The sequence below is a fragment of the Netta rufina genome (assembly GCF_964035555.1).
Source record: "Netta rufina genome assembly, chromosome: 1".
NCBI lineage: Eukaryota > Metazoa > Chordata > Aves > Anseriformes > Anatidae > Netta > Netta rufina.
In genome coordinates, this window is record NC_140123.1 from 28,022,942 (window position 1) to 28,048,812 (window position 25,871).

General features: G+C 45.5%; 1 protein-coding gene across 1 annotated transcript; it reads left to right on the forward strand.

Annotated features, from left to right (window-relative positions):
- The first annotated feature begins 2,971 nt into the window (after positions 1 to 2,971).
- Positions 2,972 to 25,578, forward strand: DHRS12 (dehydrogenase/reductase 12). The gene is made up of 10 exons (XM_084290102.1): positions 2,972 to 3,043; positions 3,552 to 3,685; positions 7,040 to 7,122; positions 10,418 to 10,510; positions 10,894 to 10,975; positions 19,387 to 19,448; positions 20,178 to 20,282; positions 20,839 to 20,929; positions 22,285 to 22,422; positions 24,232 to 25,578. Exons 1-10 carry the CDS (start codon positions 2,988 to 2,990, stop codon positions 24,357 to 24,359), a joined length of 972 nt encoding a protein of 323 aa, XP_084146228.1. The 5' UTR covers positions 2,972 to 2,987; the 3' UTR covers positions 24,360 to 25,578.
- The last annotated feature ends 293 nt before the right edge of the window (positions 25,579 to 25,871 follow it).

Sequence of the window (25,871 nt, forward strand, 5' to 3'; positions counted from 1 at the left end):
AAAACTGTCTCAGCTTTCTCCTGCACACAACCCCTGTGGCGTTACCACTGTGACAGCTGGGTTAGCTGAGAGCACTCGTTCAGTCTCTAGTCTCCTGCCTCTGGAACAAGAGTACAAAAGCAAAACACATCAGGGGAGGTGAAATGAGGTAACAGAAACATCTAGGAGGTAGGGCAGTGCAAGAGCTCGCTTCTGAAATGAAGCTGTTCAGACAGATATGAGAGAGAGATTTCACGGCTGAAATTCTCATGCACAGATGTATCGACACGGTTCCTGCACAATTCCTTTCGTGGTGCTACCTTAGGCCCTCACCATGCAAAAGAATAAGCGATTCTAAGGGAATTGGGGATTGTTGCGCTAACCCTTCAATGACCAGGACACCATTTCGTTATGCTTACAGAATCTACATTCAAATCTCTTCCTAACAATATCTTCTCTGAGGCCCTATTGTTAAATAACAGAAGCATTATGCTGTCATTTACCACTAAAACCCCCAAATACCATAAGCTATTCCCACTGTCCAGCTGTCTCAGTGTGTTATTGTGCTTGCCTGGTGGACAGCTTCTGCCATGCATACCCACACTGGTCAGTACCTCAGTGCTGCATCACCCAGCATCTTCTTGATTACAGTTCAAATGGTTTAGCCTGGAAGAAAGGCAGAATCTTGAGTATCTGCACACTCCCCATTTACTTTTGGAGAGGTCTGCAGACTGCAGAAATGCACCGCCTATCTTTGAGAGCATAGACTGAAACTGCAAACAAAATGTATCAGAGCCACTTCTGCTTTGTATTAAGCCATAGTCTGAGTGCTTAATAAATACACAGGGTAAAAAAGAATGATAAGGGAATAAAGCACAACCTGGCTTAATGCATTTACTTACAGAAACTTCCACAGGGTTTCTGTTTCGTTTGGGATTTACTAATGTTTTTCAAACTGAAACCGTGTTTCCTGTAAAGAAAGCAGCTAATTCTGCAGGTAAGCGACCCTGAAACATTACTGTTCTTGTAACAGCATACTGAGACACACCACAGGTTACAAAGCCCAAGGTGAGACATTCTCCAACTAGCATAAAAATGTGTGGGACACTGGATGTTCCTAATGGCAGGCACGCCCACATCATTCTCTGTTTTTCCCGTGCTTGTGTTTTCCCAGAACCAGCATTCAAGGAGAGTAACCAGGCAGATTTGTATAGGCTGTGAGGGAAAGGGGAAAGCTGGAGGGCTACCAGGGCCAGGGATTCAAAGCAGGGAGAGGGAACATTATGTCAGACTGTACGCAGGACTCTCACAGGCCTAACATCTGCTCTGTTCACAGTGAATGTGATTATCTAACATCATTATAGCAGTCTAGGCTGTGCAGTTCTGGTTGCTAATTGCAGGCTGTAGGTGATGATCACAAACCTATTTCCATATAGCTCACAATTATATATTTACGCTTACCAAGTACATAACTATAGTTCAGGCTGCCATTCACTTTTCATTATAGGAAATAATGTGCTGCCAATTACACCACTGCCAAGCTGTTCCCTTCTGGGCCAGAAGTCTCCATTTTGAGTATCAGAATCAGGATGAATTGTTCAGGAACGCTTCAGTCAAAAAGTCCTAGGCATTTCCAAGAACAAAAACAGTTAAAACTGACTCACTCTGCTGGTTTTATATAAATTCTTTCAACTGTTTTGTAAGAACACGCATTTTCAGATTTGGTGCAAAGGTAGGGTATTTATCTGGATGGTGTCTATGGGGAAGAAGATATCCCTGTGAAAACGTGTCTTTTTGCCCTCTGAAAAATCTTATTCCATGCACAATACCTACTACAAGCACAGTGGTGAGTTCAAAAGTTTTAACTCCATGGTGGGAAGCACCTTTTGTGTGAGAGCCTAACGCTTACACAACATGCTGAGAAAGCTGAGTGCTTGAGTAGGAGCTCTTTGCAGCTGTGAAGAGATTTAGGAAAGGAAGTATAAGGCTACTAATAGGGTCAAAAAAGATGGAACATTTCTCCCTGTCTCTCCTATTGAAGCCAGGTAACTTAAGCTGCTGAAAACAGTGTGTTCCCAAAGCAGCTTGTGTGTGTGGCGCTGCATGCTACATAGGAAAACGTGAACTCAGCTAAGCGTGTACACTGAACTTTGTTAAGTGCATAGTCCTTAACTGCTTAAAAACTATACCTATAATGACAATTTCCTTATGGCTAACATAGATTGTCCAGATGTGCGACTACAGATGATTCTCTTGGGCTTAACATCGTTAACACACACACCACAAGAACTGAAAACACGTTTTAATTTCGCTCCCTTGCTGTAATGGCTACTTGCCTACCCTCTCCTACAGCCGCACTTTACCCCATTAGTAGAGGCAGGGAGCTTCACGGGCTTATCTATCGCGTAAAATACTCTGTTGTGGTGCAGTATGGTTGTTTATGGTTTTGCAAGAGCTTTCGTTTAACATTTTTTGCAGAGCAATGGGTTCACAATATGCAGGTCCCAGCCTCTATTAGCAAAACCTGCCATCTTTTCTCCAGCCCTAGCGAGGTTGACAGCACCACTTGTCCTGAGCAGATGCCTCAGCAACCTTTTTTCTTCTTTCTTTTTCTTTCTTTTTTTTTTTTTTTCTTTTTATTTCTTCTCTCTTTCCTTCCTCCCACTGCTACCACCCCAGCCAGCCAACACAGCCACTGCCAGACGTGGCCTCATGTCTGTAGCAGCCTCCCGCACAACGTGCCAGAGGCTCACAGCAGATCCCTTTGCTTTCTGTCTGATTAAGAAGGGAAATAAAACACGAAAGGATAAGGAAGAAAAAGCCCCAAGACCGCTGAGGTGGCTCCCCCTGCCCTCGCACCCCTCTCCCCGTAATGGCGGCGGGGCCGGGCCGGGCCGGGCGGGCCGTCACCTCAGGGCGGGCGGGCGGGCAGGGCTGCACCGGGCGCCTTTATGTAAGGGCAGAGGCGGGGCCGGCACCGTGGTGGCGGTGACAGGAGCACCGCCACCATGTCCTGGTACCGCAACACCGTGTGGTTCGTCAAGGGGCTGCGGGAATACACGAGGTACCGGCGGCCGCAGCCCCTACAGCGGGGCCGGGGGACGGTGGCGGCGGGGCTCTGCCCCGGGGCGGGCGCCGCGCTGTGGTTTTTGCCGGGGCGGTGTTGGTGGGGGAAGGTGTTAACCATTTGAAGGCTTTCCGCGTTTGTTTTCGGCTTGAAACCGAAACTTCAACGCCAGGGCAGGGGGATTTCAACCCCTTGTCTCTGGGTGCTGCCTGAGGATGGGAGGGGGAGCCCGCCTGAGCTCACTCGGAGCCGCCCCAGGTCCCCGTGCAAAACGCTCCCAGATTTTGGCACATAACTGGAACAGTGTTGGCACGGCGTGTTTCCTGTCCAAAGAGCACAGAGAGCAGTGGGGAGAGGGGAAATTAAGCCTACATTGCATCTGCTGGGAAAAAAAAAAAAAAAAAAGTATCTGAGCTGTGCAGGGGAAGCGCTCCTCAAGCTTCCCTGCGGTTAGCTGGGTGTGCTCGCTTCTGGTTCCTCACACAGTGGTCTCTGATCTGCCTAGGAGCGGCTATGAATCTGCCTCCAAGCACTTCAACCCCGCAGATCTCGAGGTGAATGTGTCTGGAAAATCCTTCCTGATCACCGGGTCAAACAGCGGCATCGGCAAGGCCACAGCCAAAGAGATAGCAAAGAGAGGTGAGCCAGGGCAGAAATGAGGAACCCCAGGAGATCTGTACAGAAAAAGCTCCTTTAAAAAGGCCAGGCAGTTTATTTTACAGTGCTATTAGTATGGGTTAAGGGATTAAGTGTGAGAAAACTGAAAGAGTGGAACAAAAAAATCAGTGGAGAAAACCTACAAAGTTTCTCAAGTGCATCTTTACCAATCTTGTCTATGTTATAACATCATCTGAATATGTCAGTGACTTACCAAGGTCTATTTGAGTACAAGTAGCAGCCTGGCAGAATTTGAACTATTTGCACAACTTAGAAATGTGTCATATGATGAAAGAAAGCAAATTGACTTTGCAAAGCTGGAGATGGGAGAGTGAAGTATTGTGCTTGATCTTGAAAATAACAACCTGGAGTTTGTGCCCCTTAACTGATTACATGCAGACCTATTTTTTTTCCTATCTGTAAACAGGGAGATGGTATGAACTGAAACTAGCTACTTTTTAAGGAAAAAAAAAAATCCCTTTGGGCTAAAATAATTCTCCTTGTGTGAGAGTGACAGGAGTTTGGGCATATATAATAAAATGGAGGAGCTCGTTGCTTTCTTTGCCTGCTTAGGCTCTAGCAACTCTCAAATAAAGGAGAGTGGGGACCTAGTTAAATTAAACTAACTCAAAATTATTGGCATAAAGAGCCTTTGGGTTAAAGATCCCATCAGTGCCAATATATGATTGATCTCAGGTTCCCATTACTGCCATTACACATAATGACCTTACTGCTTTGCCTGGTGGCTGTTCTGCTCACTGCCAGGTGTTGCATGCTGTCAGGCTGACCTGATACTCATAGGATTTGGTCACGTCTAGAATTTGGAGCCTGGATAATAACGTTGGACTCAGACTTCTTGTCTGATAGATACCCTTTTAGGCCATGGCTGTGCATGTGAAGTTAAAATGTCTTTATCAGTGTCTTCCTGATGCCATCCTTGCATGTGTTGCTCTGAAACTCCATGTCAGCTGTTGGGACTCTGGCTTCTAGTTAAATCTCTTCACCATGACACATTAAGGAGTTCAGACTTGGCAGAATAACCAAGCTACGTTGGCTTTATGTTCATGCACATCATACCTATGGCAGTCTTGAGATGACACCTTCTCTAGCTTGATTTCAGCTCTTCTCTGAATCAGTGTCATATGGCATAGTGAGTTAACTCCAGTAGGCAGCAAAGTACCACACATCTGCTTGCTCACTTCCCCTTCCACTCCTGGTAGGATGGAGGAAGAGGAAAGGAAGAACAGAAGTGAGAACTTGTGAGTCCAATTTTAAAAGAAGAGGGAAAAAAAAACAAAAACAAGTTTATTAAGTGAAAAAGTGAAAGGAAAGAAGAGACAAAGAAAATAAAACAAGTGATGCAAGAGCAATCATTTTCCACCTCCCATGGGTAGACCAATGCCCAGCCAGTTTCCAAACAAAAGATGGCAACTCCTGAACCCCCTGTATTCCCTCTCTACTGTTGAGCATGATAATATGCAGCACAGACTTTTTCTCTGTTTAGCTGCGATCAGTTGCCTGACTGTGTCCCCACCCAACCTCATCTGCACCCTCCAGTCTATTCACTGGAGGGGCAAAGTGAGACATGGACACTGTTGGCACTGTGCATTGTTCAGTACCAGATAAGGCATCAGTGTGTTACCAGCAGTGTTTTAGCACAGCATTGTATGAGCCACTATGGAGAATGTTAACTCCATCCCAGCCAGACCCGGTACATACGGGTGTTGTGGAGTTGGGCTTTCCTGTGGGACTTATGAACTGCACTTCTGGTTTGATGTGGTCTTGTCCCAGCCGTGTTGACAGTTGCCAGTGTTGTTTAAATGTGGATAATTTTAGATCTTTACCATGGAAAATGCATTTAAATGCTTTTTGTAGTCCATGAGTCATACCGAAACAACTCCCTCTCCTTGGCAGCAAGAAAATGCCCATATTCAGAGCCCTTCAAACCCACCACTGGGACTTTACCATGGACTGTGAGAATGTTCACGATCAGCTGGAAGGCCAGCCATCTCTTCCTTGTGTTTAATTTCTGCAAGTGCACATTACTTTGTGCTTCAGGAAGAGCTCTTCAAGCACAACTGCCTTGAGATCTCTCACTAAAGCCCTCCTTTGCAGTGAAGCCTACAGGTGCTGAGTGGCCGAACAGATGAGCATTGTACACTGCCTCTTCTGACGTTTGTCTTTTCTCACTGGTGAAATCTAATCTCACTGGGGCACAGTCTGCCTTTCATTCTGATCTGCCTGTGTTCAGCGCTTCACTGAACTCTCCACACACAGCGTATGTGTAGCACAAACAGGTTGAAGATGAGACATGTCTTAAAAATTGGTTAGTGTCATCATTATAATTATCCTGGATTCAGGAGTTTCAGCTGGGCACTCAGAAGAAGTAATGCGACCAACTCTGACTGGTGACGGAGGAGTCACACCCTGTTAGAAATTTTCACAAGAGCCTCGAAGCACCAGCTGTGTGCCAAGAATGCTTGCTGTAATTGTGCTCCATGGAAAAACATCTCTGATGGACAGACAATTGCACTTTTGGAGCCCAAACGGGGCCGTGCACTACATGGCTGCTCTATGCCTAGGATAGACTTGGTGTCTTGCATTTGGGTTCTGGATCGTCACTCCTTTGGGATTGCATTGCTTAAGCCTTCTGGCACTGGACTGCTTGCAAACTTTAAAACCCCTTCAAGAACAGATAAAAGTAAAGAGTTCATGTGTTCCCGTGACTGAGATTAACAAATTGCCTGTAACAATCAGGGAATCAAAGCATAAAGTCATTTCATCTTCCGCTGCTGAGAAGAACTTTGATACCTGGTGTTTTGTGTTCCCTTTTCACAGAGCAACTCCAGTCACCTGTGCTGTTCAAGCCCTTTAGTAAACTTCCTAAGATGTGCCAAAACAAGCGTTTGTGATACAAATGCCTTAGCTTTAATTTCCAGTGCAGCCCTGGTATTTCATCAACACTAAAAATGCTGTGCAAACCTAACAGAAAATAGTTTGAGCAGACAGTGCCTAGGCTGCAGTGGCCTTCTCTGTACATACAGCCTTACTTGGGGACCCTGTTACATTTCTTTGTGCATCCATTCATTCACTGTGTCCTAAATGTTTTGTTGAAACACCCTTAATAGCCCATGGGCCCTGCCACGAATAGATATCCTACAGATATCCCACGAACTGGAAGCAGTCACTAAAGGTTTCTCATTTTTTCTTACTTGTACCAAAAACTAACCCTAAACAAGAACTCCAAACTGGAAATCGCTTTCTGACCCCTTTCTCTTCTCTGATGACATATTTAGGAATTAATTGTCAAATGTGTTTCTCGTTGAAATCCACCAGGTGGCACGGTTCACCTGGTTTGCCGGAATAAGGAACGAGCTGAGGATGCCAAAGGAGAAATAGTGACAGAAACGGGCAATCAGGTGAGCTGTTCCTCAGCCCTTAGCTTACTTCACTTTTTTTTTTTTTTTTTTTTTTTTTTTACTACCACAGGGGGCTTGAGATACTCTGTTTCACTGTTCGGCTGTTTTGCTTTTCATAGTATCTCCATACAGACATGGAAACACACAGTAGCATATCATTGATACAGTTTCAAGTAATGTAATTTCATTTGGGGGATGTTTTCAGTTTTCTGTGGTCAATGACATCACCAGCAGCATGTGTTACTTAGTGTTTTCTGTCATTATGCTTTGTCACTCCCTGCTTACTATTCCTAGCAGTGTGGCTGAGGCTTTTGAAAGTTAATTCATTGCAACACTCTCGCAATAACATTAACGCGTTTACGGCATTGGAGTCGGAGGTTTTCTGTGTATGAATGACATGTTCTTGATTTCCTAAGGCTGGCTTTCCTGTTTTATCAACTCCTGTATGTGGTCCCAGCCCCATGCTCTTTGTAGGATCTCTTCCTTATCTCCTTGCCTTCTGGTAGGGATTCTTTTTGCTTCTGCTTACATCACTCTGCAGCAGCCCCCTGTAGCTGTCAGTGTTGCTGTGCTAATTATTCAGGAGGGTGTGCTTGTGGGGAAGTGCAGCCAGTGACTTTCTACCTTGGGTGGAGAGCTCTCTTCATTTTAAGTGGTGCCTTGGCTCTCGAACACAGTATTTGGATTCCAGTAATAGTTTTTTAATATGGATCAAAAATCGCAAAGACTTTTTATGGTTAGCGATAACATATTGACTACATTTCTGCTCCTTGGTTTCAGCTCCCTAGCGTGACACAACCAGCATTACACTTCAGTTCTTTACTGGAGGTGAATTAGATCAGTCCTTCTGTAGAGATAAATGCTCTCCAGCTGTTTATGAAAGCACAATCCCGTGGCTGTAGTAAGACACAGTTGTGGAAGGACGGGTGGTTTTCGGTGTTACTTCCTTTTCTAGCTGCAGTCAGACAGTCAAGGGGTGAGTTTGATGACCTCTGGAGGTTCCTTCACGTGTTGTGCTCTACCATTTGGTGAAACACAACCCGAGACAGACAGGGTTTTTCATCTGAAAGCAGCACCTCTACTGCACACCCAGCTTTGGCAAGCTTCAAACCTGTAGTTGGGTCGCGGAAGGGTATGAGGACACTGCAGAACTTGTGGGTGACCTTGGGGACTGGGCGCTTGCATGGAAAGGAGCATTCAGGGAAGTGTTAGATGAGCTGCCCAGGAGGCCCTGTAGGACATGGGACTGCACTGGGAAAGGTCAGTTTAATAATTTGTTCCCAAGAACATCCTTTTTTATAAGTACCCATTCAGAAATAATCCAGGGAGTTACGAAAATGCCTTTTCTGCAACTTGACAAGCTGCATCCAGACCTAATTTACTCTTCCTGATCACCTGGAGAGAAATCCTTTTGTAACATACACCAGAGATTATTTCCAGCTTCCACAGCAACACATGCCAAAGTTCAGTGCTGGGAAGGAGTCACTCTTTGGCAGGCACCTGCACCTTGACCTGGGAACTAGGAAGGTCTCCTGATCTGTTAATTTAGATCTACTCGTGGAGATTAGCTTTCGCCTTGAAAATGGCTTTGCTGCCATCAAGGATTTTGGTAGGGAACAGATCTGTGGGTCCTTTTTCTGCATCAGCATGACAGGCTTCAGCAGATAAGTGTTGTTTTAGATCTTTTTCAGTCTCTGAAATCACTTGTGATATTGAACATCTGCCCCCAAATCTCCTACTCTTCTGTTCCAGCAGTTCGTTGTAGTAGCTCTAAAAGTAGAAAGCTTTTCGAGAGGTATCTGGCGTGTAGAATAGAGTCAAGGTTTTGGTCAAAAATGAGCATGACAATGAGAAAACTCTGAGCTAATTCAAATAAGGAGCTAAAATGCTAAAGAGAAAAAGCCAAATGTTTTTATCTTCAAGGAAGCAGAGTTATAGGCTGGGAGCGATGCCTTATAATTTTCCCAGCTTCTTTACTTATCTCTTCTGCTTGTATAATGAGTATTTAAAGAAACAATTTGGGAAAAGAGGAGGCCCTTTAATGATTATTTGTTGTTTTCAGTGAGAACATATTCTCTGCATAATTATTTTCGAATGGACTTTTCCAGGGATATGCTCTAAGACGATCTGTGGTATGTCTTTGAGATTAAGGGCTATGCAGGAGAAGGGTAGGATCTGACATCCCCTTTGTATGCTGATAAGTGTTACCGAGCAGGAATTTACAGAAACCAAGAGAATTGCCCTTAACAAGAAGTAGAAGCTCTTAGATGTTTTGGAGAGAGGAAATACTTCTGGCTTTAGTGGCTTGGAAAATTATAACTTCGCTCAACGAAACGATGGGTGGAGGCTCCTAAGATGGGGAAGCCTGGAGGTTTGTGACTGCTGGCAGGAGAAGGCAGGCTCGTTGTCAGCCTCCAGCTGTGCGTTTGCAGGATAGGTGCAATGCCATGGAAACAGGGGAAGAAGCAGCTCTGTCAGGGGAGCTGGCAGAGCCTCAACCCTTGTCAGCACCGGGAGGAGGTGGTGAGCACGGCCGGAGGCTCCCTCCTGTAGGATGGAGGCGCCCGTCCTCCTGTGCTCTGCTGCCACGTGATGGGAGGGCGCAGAGAGGCAGTGCCGTGCTCCTCTGGCAGGTGTGCAGGGAAAGGACGAGAGGCAGCAGATGCGGATTGCAACACAGGGAAAAGTTCTGTTAGATAGCAGGGATTTTTGTTTTCTCACCCTGGGGGGGGTCAAACACTGGAGCAGGTTGCCGGGAGAGGCTGGCAAATCTCCGTCCTCGGAGATAAAGGAACAGTCCCTGGATAACCTGATCCCAGCGACCTGCCTTGAAACAGGGGCGGGACCAGGGGGCCTCCAGAGGTCCCTTCCAACCTAATATTTTGTCAAATGCTGTGACCTTGAGCATCCCTTCACTATTTCCTGAGCTTTCCCTTACGGGGCATCCATGCCACATGATGCAGCACTGGTTGAACGATGCGTAGGTCAAGTGGGTTCCCTGTGCAGGATTGCCAGGCAGAAATAAAAGCTGGGGTCTCTTCAACCAGGCAGTCAGCATTCAAAAGCCACGGCTTAGCAGCAACTGAGTGAGGTCACTAAACTTGTTTTATGGGCAAGAATTAGATTTCCCAGTTGTGCATGTTAGCCATAAGTGTTTTAGATCTGCTCTGGAGAGATTTAAAGCCATATTTTTTCATATGGCTTTAAATGCTTTTCACCTAGACAGGCCTTAATGGTGACCAGGGCCTATTCACTGTTGACGCTGACTGTAACTTGTTTTTTTTTTTCCATTTAGAACGTCTTCCTGCATATTGTGGATATATCTAATCCCAAGGAAATCTGGAAGTTTGCTGAACAATTCAAAAACGAACATAAATTAAACGTGTTGGTAAGTTCGCATACTTCAGTCATGTGTCTGGTTTTGGAGCGCCTGTCCTCTGAACTTATCCAGCGAGGAGTCTGGATTTCACAACCAGTGCTGCAATTCTCTGCTTCATTTTCCCTAAATGCTGCTGCAGAAGTCTCTTTTTTGTTTGCTCTTGTCCATTCTCAGCTCACATGCACAGATCTAATTATAAAAGAGAGAGAGAGAGAAATGCAGTCATTTTTTTGGTTGCAACTTTTGAGTTTCTCGTGACGTGTTTTCTGTTTCATGGTTTATAGAAACAACCTGTAGCTTTGTGTTGCAGTGTCAAAACCCAGCTAACTAGCATGGGCTGCTTGTATGGTTAGTTGTGTAGGTTGCTTTTGTTTACAGGAGTTGTCTTACAGATCAACAACGCAGGATGTATGGTGAACAACAGAGAATTAACTGAAGATGGACTTGAGAAAAACTTCGCAACAAACACCTTGGGTGAGTGGTGGAGGCTTCTGAAAAATGGTACTAATTTTTGGTTACAAAAGTGTGTGTTCACAGCTGGGTTCATGAGCTGTGTATTCCTGCTCAATGAGGGTTCATATTTTTGCTCTGTCAGGGAAGGAGAAAGAAAAGAAGTATTACAGCTTGTGTGGAGTGTCACTGTTGAATTTCTCCATTTTTCATTTTTTTTTTCATATCAGTGCCTTTATCACAGCAGCAGTGGGCAAATACAGATAAGATTTAATTCAATTGATTCTGAAATTTGATAGGAAATTTGGTTCCAAGCAGTGCCACTAATGACAGGCTGTGTAATCAGTGTGCTCCTGTGGCTTGGAGAGAGCTCAGAGCACGTTCAGGTGCTTAAAGAGACATTCATACGTTCTGGTGGTCCTGAACTGCCCTGTGCATGTGATGGAGGCACTGTATGGGAAGGCTGTGCCCTCTGTAGTGTCCTGGGTGCTCTCAGACACAACACCCAGCCAGGTGACTGAGCAGACTGGGTAAGTCTTCAGCACTCCATATTTAAGGGGTGTATCCAACGAGCTGTATGGTGGAGGTGTAAGAGGGACAAATTAAGGGGAACAAGTAGGGGGAGATGTGGCTGAGCAGGGAATACTGAGCAAAGTGGCAAGATTCCCCCTGAAAAATCATGGAAAGCTGCAAGCACACAGGCAGGCAGCAGGGAGAAAAGCTGTCTGCTGCCACTGGTATCTGGAAGGGTGAAAGCTGCACTTTTTGCCAAGAGAGGTGCGGCGTGTGCGTCGAACAGCAGTCCTGTCACTCTCGTTTCCCTTTGCTTCTGTGCAGGGATGTGGTTTTCCTGAGAGACTGGCTTTAGTATATTCAGAAGTGACACATTAAGGGGGAGCTGCTGTGCTATGTTTCTGTGTTTCCCTCCTCTTCATCAATAGCTGGGATGAGGAAGGGAAGAAGCTTGGGCTGTAGAGATTGGACATTTACAGAGCTCAGCATTCAGCGGCTGGAAACCCTTCTTGGGTTTTATTTATTCTTAGCTTTGTTCCTGCGTAGCTTTCTTAACTCCTATTTACTTCTGAAAACCAACGTTTTGGGCATAAATATCTTGTGCTTAGCTGATACGGCACACGCAGCTTGTTCTTCTGCAACTCCGAGTACACTAAGCTGACAATTAAAAATTCAAGTGTAAAGGCACAGTTTTCATTTTCCTCAAATTAATCTTTCACTAACATTCTTCTGCTTCTTGTGGTCAGAATTCAAAATGAGTTTTGTTTTGCCATCAGTTTTCCCTTGGCTATAGAAACACCACATCTTTTACCTCGCGAAAATGTATTCCTCTTAAATTAGCTTAACCCCCTAGTGGTCTGTCAGACAAAAATCCAGCAATGTGCAGAGATTCAGGTCTTGCAGAGAGAAGCAGAGGGGAACAAGCGCCACAGTTTGAACATGAAAGCAGGGCTTTGTGTAGCTTTAAACACTGAGGAAATTGATTGCTGAGGTACTGTGCTGGTGCATCACTTGAATCAGATTTTATCACGCAAGCAGAAGCAGCAAGGTTCTGCTTTCCGGGCTGTAAATCAGCCTCGCTAGGAGTATGCAGCAGAATAAAGCTGCAGGAAGGTGGTGGAGGAAGCTGAATTATGATTGTTGTGGATTAGGGAAGTGCTTGTGCTACCTCCTGGGTAGGTTATGTATGGATCTTTATTCATTTGTGTACCATTTGCTGCCCGAGTGTATAAGAAGGTCAAGGAGGTGCCTGCACATTTGAGCAGATGAGGTACATCAGGTAAGTCGTCCTCTGTTGTCCAACCTCTGCAGAGTTTGAGCAAGGAATGAGTTGTTTGCTTGGGCTGCTTCTCTCCTGTCAAACGTAAGGAGAAACTTCCGAAGCGGAGGAAAAGAGTGGGGTTTGGTTGAGCTGGAAGAGTCTGTGCAAGGGAAAGCTGCTGTGCCTGCAAGTCAAACACGTTGGAGGACCGCTGCTATAAACATCACGGCTTCTTTTCTTCAAAGCCAGAGGTGGGGAAATAAATCATGCCTGTCGGAGTCACAGTAGGAGAAAGTTTTATGGAAAAATGCACGTCAGAGTAGATGCCGTGTCATTTCCCTAAGCACCGTGTGCCTTTTGGGCGTGCTTCACTTTCAAGAAGTTACTTCTGGATCAGTAACTACCTGTGCTTACAGGTTCCTAGAGAAAACCTTGGCTAAATTAGGCATGGCTGGTGTACAGGTTGGCTGTAACCCAGGACGTGGTCTGAGAGGACAAACTGAATTCCCCTCCCTGCCTTTCTCCCCAGAAAAGCTAAAGCCTGGCCCATGGTTTGAAAATCTGCAGCTTTCCCCCTCTTGTCAGCAGCACAGAAACAATAACTTGTGATTGCCTGGTTTCTCCAAAAATAAGATGAAATGTTATTAAGATTTTTTTTTCGGGTTTTCACATGCAGGCATTCTTTTCATCTTTCTTCGACTATTTGTTTTTACCCTGAATCTTAGCTCTGGTCTAATAAAGGAGTGTGTAGGTTGTAACTATCTAAGAATGCAAGACTCTGAACTCTAAAGTGCTTTAATTACAGAGCACAGGCTGTGAATTCTGCAGCTGATACCTGATTAACGTTTACATAAGCTGCAGAATTGCTCATTTGGGGGTCTAAAATGCTCTCAAACTTTTAAATCCAGGCGAGGGGTATTTTCCTCCTGACTGCCTCCTTAGTCTGTTTTCAGGTGTTTTGCATAACGGATGGTAGAGCTCAGTCCTCATTGATCACCTGACTCGTGAAACCCACTTTGTAGCCTGACCTTTTGTTGGACACAGTGGGCAAAAAAACGAACGTGTGAGTCCTCTGATAGCTGAGATGAATTAGGCACAAAAACAGTGCTGGTACCAACAGCAAGTCAACCTCCATCCCTGTGAAATGCCACTGACTGAGGACAGCCTGCTGAAGTGGGAGGTGCAGCGTCCTCTCTGGTGGAATATGCAGGTGGGTGAGGGTCAGGAAAATGTGCCACACAGGTTGATGGTCCAGGCTTTGTAGGGTTTGTGCAGTATCTGAGTCCAAATCATAAACTGATTTGAGCACACAGCGTCTGTGCTGACCCGCCACAGTCTGTGCTGGTGCCTGGCATCCTTAAAATGGGGCTCAGGCACAAGCTCTGCGTGGCTCGTTGTGCTTCTGCTGTCGCTGTCAAAACACCTTGCCTTTTTCCCCGTTAGATCCCCAAGGATTGTTGCTGTCATTCCCAGAGCTCGGTGGAGGTGCAGCGAGCAGAATGAGCCGTGGAGCAGTCGGGCTGTAATGTGGGAGTGCTAGCCAGGCACAGGGCTGTAACAGCACCTCAAATCACACCTTCAGCATCAGATCGAGTGAGTGCCTTGGGTAATGCAGCCTGATTTCTGGGGGAGCTGCAGAGGCTGACGGGCAGGCTGTTTTTCTGCTTTGTCCTGTTCTGTGTGCTGTTGCCCCCGTTTCTCCTCCCGTGGGCTGGCCCTGTACTCAGGGCAGCACCCAGGAGCAGGGCAACGACAAGCAGTCGTTTCTTCTGATGAGACTTGCTTGATTTTATTTTGTTTCCTTATTTTGGGGCCTGCCTCACTTTACTTTTCCTCAGCTCATCTTGCTTGACATGGAGAAGTGGCGTGTACTTTACATTTTATTGCTGCTTTCCAGCAAAAGGGATGCTAAAACACGCTCCGAGATGAATAAATGGTGCTCCCAGTATGCATCTTCTTCTCAGCCTAGTGAAACCTCCTCTGCTCCCTTGTTTTAATCACATAGCTGCACGTGTTTGCTCTGTGTGCAAGGAGGGGTAGGGACGGAGGAAATAAATGCTTCTCTCCCATAATAACTGTACAGCTCATCTGGGGCAAATTGCCTAACCTCTACGGGTATTTTTCAGCCTCTTCCCTCCACATAACCCATAACCAACTGGTGTCTCACCCAAGCCAGCGCTGCCTAGCAGATTGTGATCTGAGCTACGTGCAGGTCAGGCAGCTTGGATCTGCCACAAGGTCAGTGCCTGAGCTCTGCAGACAGCCTCACCTGTGGAAAGGAGGCTGTGATGCCAGTTTTCTTTTTAAAGAGCTTTGAGACTTCCTGATGAGAAGTGCTGCACGGAGGAATGAAGTTGAATATCGTTGTAAAACTAGTAACAGGCCTAAAATCCAGATTCCCAGGACACAGGGGAACCCTTACAGAGCTGAGCTTTGTAATTCAGGGGAAATGTAGGCCTTAGTTTTGTCTTTCAAGTTCATTAGCTCTTCCCATCCTCTCTCAGTTGTCGGTAGCGTGGTGGAATTGGCCCTCAGAGACAGCACACTAAAATCTTCATTCCCGATCTCGTACTCAGGAAACGGGCTGAGGGATGTCTCTTACTTGAAGCTGCATAAATTGAAGGCTTGAAAAGATAACCAGGTCAAGGGAGAATGTCAGTTTGTGCTTTATTTTTTTTATTTAAAACTCGGACATAGGAAGAGCAAGCCAATTTATTTAACTGATTTTTACCAGATGAATGAGCCATTGAAATACATACAATAAAACTTTTTTTTTTTTTCTTTCTGTTCCCACTTTTTTTTCACAGTTGAAACAGCTCTGTTCCTAATAATAATGCAAAGCTCAGGCAGATGGAAAACTCCACTGAGTGTGGTGCTGGCTGCCTGCCCTCGTCTGAACGTTAGCAGATTAAAAACCTCACCACCAATTTGCCACTAATTGCCAGATAGAGCACGGAGCAAAAACTGTTCGAGACTCCACCAAGACACTTGGGTCTGCAGCAATTTGCATCGTCAATTAATTTGATGCTCTAACCAGGTAGTGGCTTTACAGCACGACTGCTGCTGAAACAAGAATTTTCCCTATAAATCAAGGCAAAGTCCAGGTTTTGGGGTCACTTTAAATCTTTAAAGCATATGCAGCAGACGTGTGGGAAAGACCCGTGTCTGATACACTGTAGGCTTCTGTCCGTGCAGGGGGAAGGATTTCACTTTGGTTATGCTGTTGTGGAGAGGACGAGGCCCATGGTGAGTTATTTGTTATGAGAACAAGCAGAGCTACCTTCCAGCAAGACCTGAGTTTTCCACAGTTCCCCAACTTCTGCTCCAGGTCTTGTGAAAAGCAGCCTAATTTTACGGAGGAGTTTCTGAAGCAGCCCAGCTGATTTTTGTAATATATTTTAAATCAACTTGTGTATGTGGAGTAGACCCACGCTGTCTAATCTACCATGTGACAGAGTTGGTTGAGTGGTTTGTAATAGTGGGGTAACCGTATCCTTATAGGAAAGACTGGAATGACGCTGGTTTGTGCACGATTTCCTATGAGGGGGGCTCAGCTTCGAGGCATAAAGCTTACAGGAATTTTTACAGAGAAAAGCAAACGCAGAGAGGATGTTTATCTTCACGAGGAGTTGTGCAACGGTCCCAGGAGCCTCTTTAACTCGAGAAAACGTGGCCAGCGAGGACTGTGTCAAGCTGCATTCCAGGGAACAGGGTTGTCACTTGTCCAGTCGGTTTCTCTAGCTTCTTCACCTCCGCAGAGCTCAGCGAGGGCAAGAAGAAATCCTGGACGTGTGGGTGACAGACCAGCCCCTTACCCACCCGCTTCCGCATTTCTGCTGCTCCTCCGCTCGTCTTGCTGAGCTCCTTTGTGGCACAGCAAATGCTCCTTTTCAAAGGGAAGTGTTATCTACCATTTTACTGCAAAAATGTGTTGTTTTTTTTTCACCTTTTCGCCAGCGGGAGCCGAGCTTTCAGGCCAAGGCAGGCGATAAACCTTCAAAAGGTGGGAAAAGTCTGGCCTCCGTCACACGTGCGTCGATGCAGGCGGTGCAGCCGTGTCCAGCACCTGCCAGATCTGAGCTGTGTGATGGAGACAGGCTCCTGCTTGAGGAATTCATGGCAGGAATTCTCCATGAGCAGTCCTCAGACCTGTGCAAGAAACGGGTCATGGTCTGGGAGAGCTGTTCGGGCACAGACATTCCTGATTGCTCTGTGTCCTAGCCAGGCAGCTCAATTTATTGTGCATCTACTTGAGACAAAGGCATGTTTTCACCAGAGTAGCCCCAATATCATTGAAACTTTTTGTCTTTCCAGAAGAAAAAATCTTCCTTTGTTTCTGGCAGAATCACACAGGTCCCCAGTGGAGGGGCAGGATCACCGGACTACCCAGTGCTCGTTGCTTTTCCGGCACAAGGAACATCGCTGGTGGTCATCGTCTTTCCCTCCGTGCCCCTTTTAAATAAGAAAAGAAAAGAAGCCTCAAAAAATCTGTATGGTTTGAACACGGTGATAATTAAGGATTAATCACATTTGAAACACTTATTTTAACTACGCTCTGGGGGAGGAGGTTTAACAGACAAAAATGTTAGTGTCAAGGACACGTCCTAGAGTGATGAAATGTGAAGGCAGCTGGCCAGCACTTTGATATTAATAGTCAATTATTAGCAAAAAGATCAATAATTTGGATCTTGCCTTGATTTCCTGAAGAGGGGTGGGAGGAGGGGAACTGTAGTCTCTCCTCCCAGATTAGAACCTTGGTTTTCCTGACACAAAAAATAGCTAAAAATAACATTTTCCTCTTTCATTTTTATACTGTCAGTGCAATTCCTGTTTTTATGAGGACTGTGGCAGGCAAATCATTCATTTTCGGCGTGCCCTTTTGCTCCGAAATTCATTCCTGTGTTGCTGCAAGCTGCACTGCAGCCCTGCCTGGCAAAACGTGTGCCGTGAGGTACAGGACCGGCTGGGTTTCACATTGCTCTTACCCACTTGAACACGACAGTGAAGCCACACGCCAGCTTTACGTGGGTAAAAATGCAGAGCTTTAACTTGAGAACGATGGACCCTGACCACTGATACGCTTCATTAATCTCATGCTACCAAGTTTCTTCTCCAGGCTGTTTCGCCTGACAGCCCAGCCCGTGCACGTACGGATACAGAACATCTGAAAATATTTTTTTAAACTACTGAGGAATTTGTGTCTGGATGCCTAAGGCTGGGGCAGGAGGCGGAGGAACGAAGCGCTGCAGGCGCAGTGCCTGATGCATCACAGCTGGGAGTGCTTGGAGACCCCGATGCCTACCCTAGGAGGCTGGGATCACAACCAGTCTTGTCCCGCTGCCTCAGAGCAGATGAGTGACTGGTTTTGCGGGGCAAAGTCCGAATATTTGGGCTACGGGGGATTTACTGGGTTCTTAATAAGCTTGAGGACGAGAGGACGGCTTGTGTTTTAAATCTAGCGAGTGAATATGGATGTCCTGCTGCTGACACAGAGAAAATGAGGACGGTTGTGACCCAACGGGGGAGCTGAAGAGTTTGTTCACCAAGCGTTCAACTTTGCTAGCGTATTTATAAAGAGGCTGTGTTTCAGCTGGGTGATCTCATTGCCTCTGTGGAAGAGAGGTTATGAAGACACACGCTGAAGTCTTCATGTCCAGTGAAAAACACGGAAAGCCTCGGTGGCTCGTGGAAAAAAATTGCTGACAGAGAGTTGTTGAACTCAGGCCATGTCTGGAGAGACAGGGGAGAAGTGGTGCACTCAACACAGAAATGCTGGGCTAAGTGAGGCTGGGTTCGTTTGCAGTTAAGCAGAACTTTTTAAGCACACTTTAAAGTGGGGGGAAAAATGAAAGAATCGCTCGTAAGAGATAAAAACAAGCAAAGATCCCTCTATTGCAACTGAGTGCAAACTGCACGAGGTGTGTCTGAACCAAGCACAGGAGCAGATGAGCAGGGTTGTGAGTAACAAAGTGCTGGTCGTGGGAACAGCCGTGACGGAGCATGTCTGGGCTGTGTGTGCACCTTCTGCTACATGGACACGTGGGGAAGGATGCAGTTAAGTTTCCCCAAGTAAACCCGTCTCAGCCTCGGACACACAATACGAATACTTTTTTCCCCCAGGGGCTCCCGATCTTCTGTCGTGCTGGGGATTTACGAGGCAGTTTTTATGTGCAGCAGGATCCCGAAGTGTCGGGGTTCTCTGTGATGTTTCTCCCTTCTCACCGTGCAGTTGCTTGGTGTGATGGATGAGTCTCCAGTGCACACGACAAGCGTGGTTTGCTTCTCTTGTTCGCTTTGCAGCATAGACGTGCATATGTGGCATGCACAGAGGGGAAACACCTCCCCTGTTTCTTCCCTGGTGTCGCCTCCCTTCCCAAGGAAATCCATATTTGCCTTCAAAGGCCTGGCTGGAATGTACCGAGCAGTTTATTCAGTAGGTCTGATACACAGAAAAGCCTGTAAAACAGCAGATGTGCCTTTGGAGAAGTACGAAGCAACACAGACAGCTATGAGTTGAAAATTTTACAAGTAAAGCAGCACCAAAATCATTAAATCCCACTGAAGTTTCAGAAACAGACTTTATATCTTTGTCGTAGGGGGCAGGGAGAAAAGAAAGCTTTTTAAAAAGCTAAATGAATGTTCATGTCTGTCTGTCCTGTAGGTACGTACGTTCTGACAACGGCCCTGCTGCCCCTGCTGGAAAAAGAAGCAGACGCCAGAGTGGTGAGTTTGTGATGCTGTTGAAAAGTGGAATTTTATGGTTCTTTCCTTGTGGTTTGTGACAGCATCCCCTTGACTATGTTAGCAATGCAGGATTATTTATAATGCATTAAGCATCGCTAGAATCCTCTTGGATTTTGCCAACAACGAGCTCCTTCTCCAGGGCAAAGGTCCTGCCTGCTGCCCTGAGCCCTGCATTGGAAAGCAGAGTAAAACACTTCTGGAAACTTCTCCTTTTCCTTTCTCTGGGGCAACTTGTCTCCTGCAGCAGCGCAAATTACTGATAGCAGGAGTATAGGCTTAAGAGAACTTCATAGGCCTTGGCGTAAAACAGGAGAGCAAAGACATTTTTAAAAGGAAATTTCCCAAGTTTTATATGGCTTCTCTTGTTTTCTAATCAGTTTATATGCTCTGCTATTTTCTTTCTCCCCATTGGTCTTCAAAAAGAAAAAGGACAAATTGATTCCTGATGGAGTTGACACCATTTTGAATGAATATCAGTTTTTTGCTTTGTTTCTTTTCTTTTTTCTTTTTTTTTTAAATTATTTCTTCTACCTCATCTCCAGGTAAGCTGCATATCTGAGCTCAAGCACAGTGCAAAGAGTATGCAGAGGATTCCTGCTCCGAGAAACTTCAAAATATGGCCTGAAGCTCACATTGCATGCATGAGTACTCATGCTGGGGAGCTGCTGATTTTGGTTTTTCATTAATTTATCATTCATCTGATTACAGATAACTGTCTCGTCTGGGGGCATGCTAGTTCAGAAGCTGAACATATCTGATTTGCAGTCAGGAAGTGGGACGTTTGATGGGACGATGGTGTACGCCCAGAACAAGGTACAGTGCAAGGTTTTGGAAACAAAGCCCACAGCCTGTTTGCTAGGTGGCTTGTATGCTGTCTGCTTTGCAAAAAGCTTTGCAAAAACAACCAAAAATAAAACCATTGTGGCTTTTCCGTTGCATCCGACCTGTACAGAGATGCACGGGCAATAATCTTCAGTGGATGTCCTGCGCTCACTGTGTGTATCATCTTGCATGGGGAGCATGGCTTTCAGCTGATTTAAGTCTCAAAGGAGAAAACTGTCTTTTGCTGAAAAGCCCTTTCTGCTTGCTCAGCTCTCCCCTGCAGTCTGCAGCAAGCGGACTCGGTGAGGAAAAGCACTGCAACTGCTTTAAAAATGAGCTTTTGGCTAGGGTATGGACTGCAGTGATCATGATGGTCTCTGACAAAATCACCCACTAAACCCACTCAGGGTGACTGAGGGTATTTTTCTGCTATATGTAAATGCTTTTATATTCACAGCACATTTGATGTATTTTATTTCCCTGGGAACAAACTCAGGGACAGGCTACTGAACTTGATGCTAGTTTGGCTGTTCTTGCTCTATCCTAGAGACAGCAAGTTGTCCTGACAGAACAATGGGCAAAAACTCACAGAAACATCCATTTCTCCGTTATGCACCCCGGCTGGGCAGACACTCCAGGTATCATCTCTGTGAAACTTATTCTTTTTTTTTTCCAGATTAATCTAAAAGCAAAGAGAAATCAGACTTTCTGGTAAATTTCTCTAGCAGGTGCAGCGATTTCTTGGCTCCAGACTGGTGCTTAGAGTAGTTTGGTACCACTTGGTAACCCTGCTCTCTCTCAGAGGGCACAGCATCTGCCCTCTGTGTATGGCTGGAGAATAACGAAGGGCTGTGAGTGATGGCAGCCCCACGCAAACAATCAGCAAAGCCCGAGTGCTTTAAGCTAACATTTAAGTTCTGGGATACACAGATTCTGCCTCCTTGTTCCTCTGCTCTTCCTCTAAACGTTTACGGCCCTCCCGAAGTGGTGTGTTTGGCTGGACAGCCCTTTGTCTGAGCTGCAGCTGTTCTTTGCTGACTCTCTCAGCAGGAGGGCCAGCAGGAGTTATGCACGTTGTGTTCTGCAATGTGTTCCCAGCCCCTAACACCCCAGCTTGCGATGCAGACCAGCAATCCAATATCTAGGTCTCCTCCGGAGACACGGTTTGCCAGAGTTGTTTCTGATCAGAGAAGCATTTAAACCCATCTACTCAGGCTTGGAAGCTATGCTTTCAAAATAAATACCTTGGTGTTGCCTTTTCCTTAAAATCTATTTATTTTTGCACATCGTTCATGGGTTTCCAAACCTAACGAGCTTTAAAGTTATGCCACCTTAAAGTTCAAGGCTGCTCCAGCCCTCAAAATAAACTGCTGCAGGGGATAGGCCCTCAGTTGTCATCTGTTGGACAAAATAAAAAGAAGCCAGTGTTTAAACATGAATAATGTAGTTGGTACCACTCAGCATAAGATTTTGAAATACTCTGCTGCAATTGTTTTCCTAAAACTGATGTGAAAATAAGAGCTAAAAAGCCTGTGTTTTTAGCTCTTATTTTCACATCAGTTTTAGGAAAACAATTGCAGCAGAGTATTTCAAAATACAAAAATTTTTAGAGAAGAGCTAAAAAGCCTGTGTTTTTAGCTCTTCTCTAAAAATCCAGAATACCTGTGTTGTGGTATTTCTGTTTCCCCCGTGTTTAACTTCTTTGGGATTTAGAACGGAACTGGATCAGAAGCCTCTGGCCGATCCTGTGCTCACCTCCTTGCAGCTTTCTGCCTCCCATTTTAACCCAAGCAAATGACTGTTTGATCACCTGGCAGCTCAGCACCGTTACCCCACCACCGCCGTACCCCTAGCTATGTGGGAATACTTCTTCTTCATGAGCTTCGAGCTGCCTTCTCTTCATTGTAAACCCACAATGGCAATTTTTAGCATTTTCTTTTAAATCATAAAAGCCTGGCGTGGCAGCCCACCATCCCATTGTTCTTCTCTCTAGCTGTGAGGTCCTCCATGCCAGATTTCTATCAGAAGATGAAGAGCAGCTTGCGCACAGAGGCCCAGGGAGCTGACACCGTTGTGTGGCTGGCAGTATCATCGGAAGCAGCAAAGCTACCGAGCGGCTTGTTCTTCCAAGGTGAGGCAGCAGAGGCTTACTTTGCACATCAGTGGGGACAGCTGAGCTGCCTGGAGCTGTAGGATCCCCATCTGGCCTGGAAGGGGATGAAGGCTTGGCCTGGCAACAGTTTTTCAAAGGATAAAGTGTTTCTGAGAGTTGTTCCAAGGCAAAAGGTTTCAGTGAGCCCTGTGCAACCAGAGAAAGACCGTATTAAGCTGTTACGTTCCTGCTTTTGTCCTCCAAATCATCTGATACAGACTTCAGAGCGTTTTTTTAGGGAGCTTGTTTTTTTAAGTGAAGATGGCCGCATGCAGGCCCATGCCAAGGGAAGGTAAATCACAGCGGTCAAGCAGAATCTTCAGCCTTTGTTTAACCCCAGCTTTAGTGAACAGGGAGCACACCTTGGCTCTTCAGCTGTACACGGTGATTTTGAGAGCTTCAGTCCTTGCGTGATGGCTTTTGAGGTTAGAAAAATTTCTTGTTACGTTATTACTGAATAGGGATGAAGTCAGACAGGTTTTTTCTGTCTGCAGCTGCCCTATGGAAGCCCCAGCTGAGTGCAGGATCTCTGGGCCCCTTCAGTAAAGGGCTTTGCGTCCTGGAGCTCTTTAGCAGCACAGACCCTGCTTTTCTGGTCCTAGACGGCTGTTTCCTGAATCAGTAACACCTTCCCGCTGTTTCCTCTGTTCCCTTTTATTCTGTTCCCTGTGAGTGCAAACCAGCATTTCTTTTTCCTGAGGAGTAAATATGGAAGTGAGAACATGACTTGTACAACCAAAATTCTCTGCATCTGCCAAAATAAATTAAAAAAAAAATGTTTGATGGAGTCCTGCTTGCCAAAGCCTGGAAGCATCCTTTCCGTGATGCCGAGTTTGGGTTTCGCACACAGTTCCCAAACTTTAGCACACGCGACTTGAAACACTCCACTCAGGTAGGGAGCAATTCATATTTGGGGATGGAGAAGGGGACGTTCCTCTGCATGTTTCTTTCTCCTCGGGTTTCCAGGAGCAGAGGTGATGTGGCGTGTGCAGACAATTGCTCTTAAGAGAGCAAACATCTCTGCTCCCCTGGAGCAGTGGCAGTTGCTTCATAGACATCTAGGAACATTGCCACCAGGTTCCTAGGCTCTAGATATCATGCTTTTGGAGAGAAAAATCCCTTCCAATGGGCAGTGATATATTAACACTGAGTGAGGAGGACAAGATTTGGAAAACCAAAGTAACAGAAGCTCAGTCACACATCTTCATGCTGGCTACGTGTTACTTCTGGCAGTTGAGTAATTAGCAGTTCTTCAGCATTTAGAATTTAAGCATTTATTATTAAGGATGAAAGTAAGCGTTTTGAGACTGAAAAGAATCTAAGCTACAAAGTCCCAGCTGGGGAATTTGTGTCGCCCTAGAAGCTCTATGCAGGAGACTGGGAAAACTCACATCTGATGCTGAAAAAGCAACTTCTTCCTGCAACAGTGATCTCAAGTTACTGGTCTTACAGGAGCTCAACTAGTGACAGAGAGCAGGTGTAAACCCCACAGTAATGCTTCCTTTCTCTTGTCCCAGCTGCAAAGGAGATCTCACTTTCCACTCTTGAGCCATATTGAGCACAAGGGCAGTAATTCTAGTTCCTGAATACAAATGGAAGTAGTTCAGTTTCTGGTTTGGAAGCCATACATAACTAACACTGTTTACAGAAACCTAGAAGGTAAATTTTCTGGCTTCAAGGCCATAAAATATGTTTGGGAAATATAAAGTCTAGCAGAAAAATCTCCTGTGTGATGCTAGAAGAGGTAGTTAAATATATCCATAAGGATTTTGTTTTTCTTTCTTCCAGACAGGCAACCAGTCCCTACACACTTACCGTTAGCGAGCACTCACAGTCCACCAGGAGACGAGGAGAAGCTGATGGAGCTGCTGGAAGAATTCTCCCAGAAGTTTAAATCCCCTTCTTCAGGAACTTAGCAGCACTGTTGACGCAACACAACCACAAAGCTGCTAATTACAGAGGAACAGTGCTGTAGAGGAGAGGTAGGATGCTGTAGGCCTGTTAAAAGTAAATTGTGTTCAGGAGTAGTGGTGCCTGCAAATCTTTTTTGTTTCTGAGAGTCTTGACCATTGTCAATATGCAGCTGCTGTCTCAAGGCTCAGTGAGGTTGTGGTCTTCGAATTGGAAGGAAAATGTGGAGGCATCAAAATAAAACCCAAGCGATAACTCTAAGCTTTGTGAAGTTGCCCAAAATCTTCAAAGCACTGAGCACAAACAGAAATGCAAAGGAGCGTATCTTTAGTAGCCCTCGTGAAGGACTTAGCAAAGAAGTGGGTAAAGTTTCAAACAATGTTTAAACACTATATTTGACAGGTTGGTGGCTTCCTTCGGTGGGTGAGGGTGACGAGGCTCAAACATGTAACTGGGAACGCAAAAACTCCCGCATCGCCTGCTTAGTTTAAATGGAAGGTTTCTTCACAGCCTTCGGTTTCTATAAATCAATGCTGGTATGCAACAGCGATCTGCTTCCTCATGTTTAAGCAGCAGGAATTTAGGAACGCTGCCAAGTGCCTTCCACATTACTTTATGGAGCCAGGGCTGAGCATTACCCCGTTAATGTCAAGACACCATGAAGTAGGAAGCTTTGATACATACCGCACCCAGTCATGGCTGGATCCCTCCCCTTCAGGAAGAAGAGAAATGGCTGAAAGACTCTGGACATGAAAAGAAATAAGGTGCTAAGCTCTGTGCACCTGTCATTTCTGTGAAGGATCAGGGAATTGCTTCGTCATTGTGAATGGAATATGAAAGGGAAGGGAGGCACAGCCTTTAGAGGCGAAATCCACCTCCTGATACGAGGGCTGTATTTTGCCTGGAACTGTTTTATTTCCAGACACAGAGGATTGGATTTGTCTTACCTGACTTACGGACATTTGAATAACTCATTGGGATTCTCACTGTAAATCATTAGAGAGAAAAGAGGCTCTTTCACTGTGATTTATTGGATCTGTTTTAAGAAACAACCCTACATTCCTACATCTTTCTGCTTACTGTAACTAGCTCAGACAAAGACATTCAGGGGGTATTTTATCTTACATATTTCAAATTTACTGCAGAGCCATGATTGTTAATAGCAGCAGTGGTAACGTTTTTCTCCTGAACCAAGTGTGTTTGATGGCAAAAACAAACAAAGAAGCAATAAAAACCCAATAAAGTTGCACAACTCTTTCTACACATGGCTGCAGACCGATGTGGTAGTGCAAACGGACAAGACATTAAAAAACCCACGGGTTTTCTTTGGGGCTCTCTACAGTGACTGGTAGCTAAAGACCATGCTGATAGACAAAGAACTCATTATGTCCTCTTTCCATAATTTAGTTTTACAAAAGATATCCTCCTGGCCGATGCCTCAGAGGTCTGCCTTCACTCATTATTCAGAGCCATTCTATTAGCAATTTAGAAAAAACCTTCCCTTTTCAGCGTTTTGT

Excerpts from the sequence above, each read along its gene's own strand:
- DHRS12 (XM_084290102.1), top strand. The coding sequence starts at position 2,988 with ATGTCCTGGTACCGCAACACCGTGTGGTTCGTCAAGGGGCTGCGGGAA. Across the intron at positions 3,044-3,551 it reads GGGCTGCGGGAATACACGAG|GAGCGGCTATGAATCTGCCT; the intron begins GTACCGGCGGCC and ends TGATCTGCCTAG. Across the intron at positions 22,423-24,231 it reads GAGCGGCTTGTTCTTCCAAG|ACAGGCAACCAGTCCCTACA; the intron begins GTGAGGCAGCAG and ends TCTTTCTTCCAG.